The following is a 3,106-nucleotide window of genomic DNA, read 5'->3' as shown; positions in this document are numbered from 1 at the left end:
TGTTACTTTATGTGTGTCTTTTATTACCCCTGTATATGGGTTAAGTTTAATCATTAATTCAGTGTTATTCAGACAAAGGGGTTATATTTGCATTTTGAGATGCATAAACAAACATAAATGGATGAATGTTTACTCATTATAATCACATATAGACTAAAAGGTTTGAGGTTTTTATTAAATTATATGAAACAAAAGTATTCTGTGTGTGTGTGTGTGTAAAGTGATAGTTTGCTCAGCTCTTTCTGATTATGTGGAGAGGGGGGTGTGTAATATCCAGGCTTTATGAATAACGTCTCAGCATTAGTAATAACAAAAGCACAACTCAAACTGGAGTCTACCTCAGGCTCGCACCAATCAGCGCAGAGCTCTTGCACACCGCGGCCAATGGCTGGTCCCGGGACGCCGTTTGAAGGGCGGTCCTCGCCAAAAAAAAAGGAAAGTTTGGGACCATAGCGGCGGAGTTTCGGTGGGACGGTGGACACTCAAAACGGTAAAATATCGGGAATATTTCAGGGTAAAAATCGTTATAATAAGGACGCGTGTTTTGCTGTTCTGTAAGCGGTTGTTGCTCGGTATTATTCTGTATGCTCCGCTGTGTGTTCATACAAAGTTTTATCCAACTTTTTGTGTTGGTGTGTGTTTTTTTTTTTTTTTTGATTGATTAGTCGGTGGAGATTATCGGTAACATTCATGGCTTTGATAGCGACCGAGCAGGGCTGCAAACTGAACGGGACGTCGGCGATTTGCGGCAGAGTTGGGCCGAGAAAAGACGTGTTTCAGGGCAAAGCGGAGGGCTTTAAAACGACCAGAATGCAGCCGAAAGAGACGGAGTATTCCACAGATGGCCTCCCCAAAGCCTTCCTCCACAGCCTGAGGACCCTGTTTGACATTTTGGATGATGCTGGACGGGGTTATGTCCACATCTCGGAGATAGAGAGCCGCTGGCAGGGCGCAGACACCCGGGAACTCCCCGGCGGAGTGCTGGGCTGCCTCAGGAGGGTCACCCCACCGCATGGCTGCCTCACCTTTGAGCGGTTCGTTGCGGGGCTGCGGTACTCCATGCTCAACCCGGAGAACAGCTCCCACTTCAAGGCCCAGGCTGCCGTACACCCGCAGCAGGCAGCGAAGCAGCTCCACAAACCCGCCCCGCTGTCCACATGCAGCGTGGGGACTCGGGTTGAGAACAAGGTGCGTCCGCTGGGGCCGAGCAACGTGACCAACACCCAGCAGCACCGGGCGTCCTCCCTGCAGAGCCGGGCCAGGCCGGAGGATGGGACCGGGTACCCCGTGTGTGGACCGGCCCCGTACGGCGCGGGCTTCGAGAGGTCCGGGCGGGGTTTGGAGCGGAACGCCGCTGCACCGGGGGGCGGGTGTTACCGTGCCGAGCAGAGCCATGCCACCAAACCAACACAGCCCCAGCAGAGCCGGGTCAGGTCCATTGAGTCGCTTGCTCTGGAGTCCCCGCAGCTCCACGGACCAAGTAAGTGGTGCCATGAAAAGCCACATGTGAATGAAATCTGTGCGTGCGAGTGTGTGTGTGATGGGGACATTGAGTTCATGGTCGATTAAAAGTTAAAACCCTCTCTGTTCAAAATCCAGATTTAACAGCAACACAAACACAGAGCACATATTAGCTCTGATCTGATCTGGAGGTCAGCTGTCAAACAGTTCATGCTTGTCATGGTTGTATCTGCAGCTCACTGCTTCCAGCACATTTATTCATCTGTAATTCAACTAGGGTTAATGTTTCAATAAAATATCTCACTGCGGGACACAAATGAGAAAGGTCTGCACTCTGAGAATTAAAGTATTTATTGCAGACCTTTCTCTATTGTGCTCTATTAATGTTTGCCCCCATAAAATGTCAAAATATAGGGAAAGAAACACCCATCATGTTTTCCCAAAGCCCAAGAAAATTTCGTGTTTTGTCTGACCAACAGTCCAAAAGTCAAATATATTAAATTTACAGTGATATGAAACATAAAACAGCCCATCTGAGAAGCTTGAACCAGTGATTGTTTTGTCATTTTAAAGAATTAAGATTAATTACTTGCTGTTGCATCTGCATTTCAATGCATGCCACATATAATTCAGTCGCTCTTTTTGTTTGTGCCTTAGTTTCAGTTTGCTGCTCTTGCTGCTGACTTAAAACAAAGACAAAGAAAAGATTATCTAGACACTAAAAAATGTGCACGAGGAAGAATAACAAGTGGAGCTTCTGCATCCCTGAATATCTACCAGAACACTTGAGACTGAATTCCCATGGGACCAGCCATTTAATTGCATGCATAACTGAGTTGATATGTCCACTTCAGTCCCACCAGCTTTGAGCTCATATTCTAATTAAACTGGATGCAGTGATCCATGTAGTACACACACAAGTGCAAAATGTCTGCAGAGTGCATGTTATCATCCAGAGGGATCCACACAAAGGTAACTTTACAAAGTGAGTTTTTGCCTGAATCTCAATCGGGGTTAACAACAGTTATTGTTTGGTTTTGATAACACTCTTCTCAGGTGTCCGTATTATGTCACAGCTTAAACAGGCCCTGTTCAAGAGCCTCTGCTACAATGGTGGGTGTCTGGCTGAATAATTGCCGTTGTTAACCCCAGGTCAGGTCAGAGGTCGTGTCAGAAATTCCTGCAGAAATGTATCTATCTTGAGGGGTTTGCCTCATGGAGGGAACACTCTTATGGCCCCTCTGACAGGGCAGTGGCATGCATGTTCATTTCTTCAGTTTTTTCCCCTGCTGAGCGGCATGTAGGCTGCCTGCTCATTATCTTGTTCATACATACAGGCTCTCGCTCCCATACAAAATCACTCTTGTTCCTCTCACAATCATACGACAGTTCGCTCACATGCTCTCTTGCTCACTCTCACTCTCACACACACACACATTCAACTAATAGTCTGTCCGAGTTTGCCTGATCTCTGGACAGCCAGGCCTGTCTGGAGCTATAAGAGTGACACTCTCTTTGTCGAGCCCTCAGGGCTTTCGCTGCTTACACCACTCAGCACTTAGTGCAGAATTTTTATTCAGATAGATAGATAGATAGATAGATAGATAGATAGATAGATAGATAGATGGGTGCACTATATGGCCAA

General features: G+C 46.8%; 1 protein-coding gene across 2 annotated transcripts in view; it reads left to right on the top strand.

Annotated features, from left to right (window-relative positions):
• Nucleotides 1-465: 465 nt before the first annotated feature.
• The window catches only part of sapcd2 (suppressor APC domain containing 2), a 13,613-nt gene continuing 10,972 nt past the window's right edge, over nucleotides 466-3,106 (top strand). The window contains exon 1 of one of the 2 annotated variants that reach the window (XM_035667644.1): nucleotides 466-1,480. In XM_035667644.1, coding sequence (XP_035523537.1) covers nucleotides 691-1,480 — 790 coding nt within the window. In that variant the 5' untranslated portion in view covers nucleotides 466-690. The remainder of the gene's footprint in view (nucleotides 1,481-3,106) is intronic. The other variant, XM_035667643.1, reaches the window with a different exon arrangement.

Source organism: Morone saxatilis, unplaced genomic scaffold, assembly GCF_004916995.1.
Source record: "Morone saxatilis isolate NCDOM2014 unplaced genomic scaffold, NCSU_SB_2.0 Contig21, whole genome shotgun sequence".
NCBI classification, from domain to species: Eukaryota; Metazoa; Chordata; class Actinopteri; family Moronidae; genus Morone; species Morone saxatilis.
This window is presented reverse-complemented; position numbering and strand designations above follow the sequence as displayed.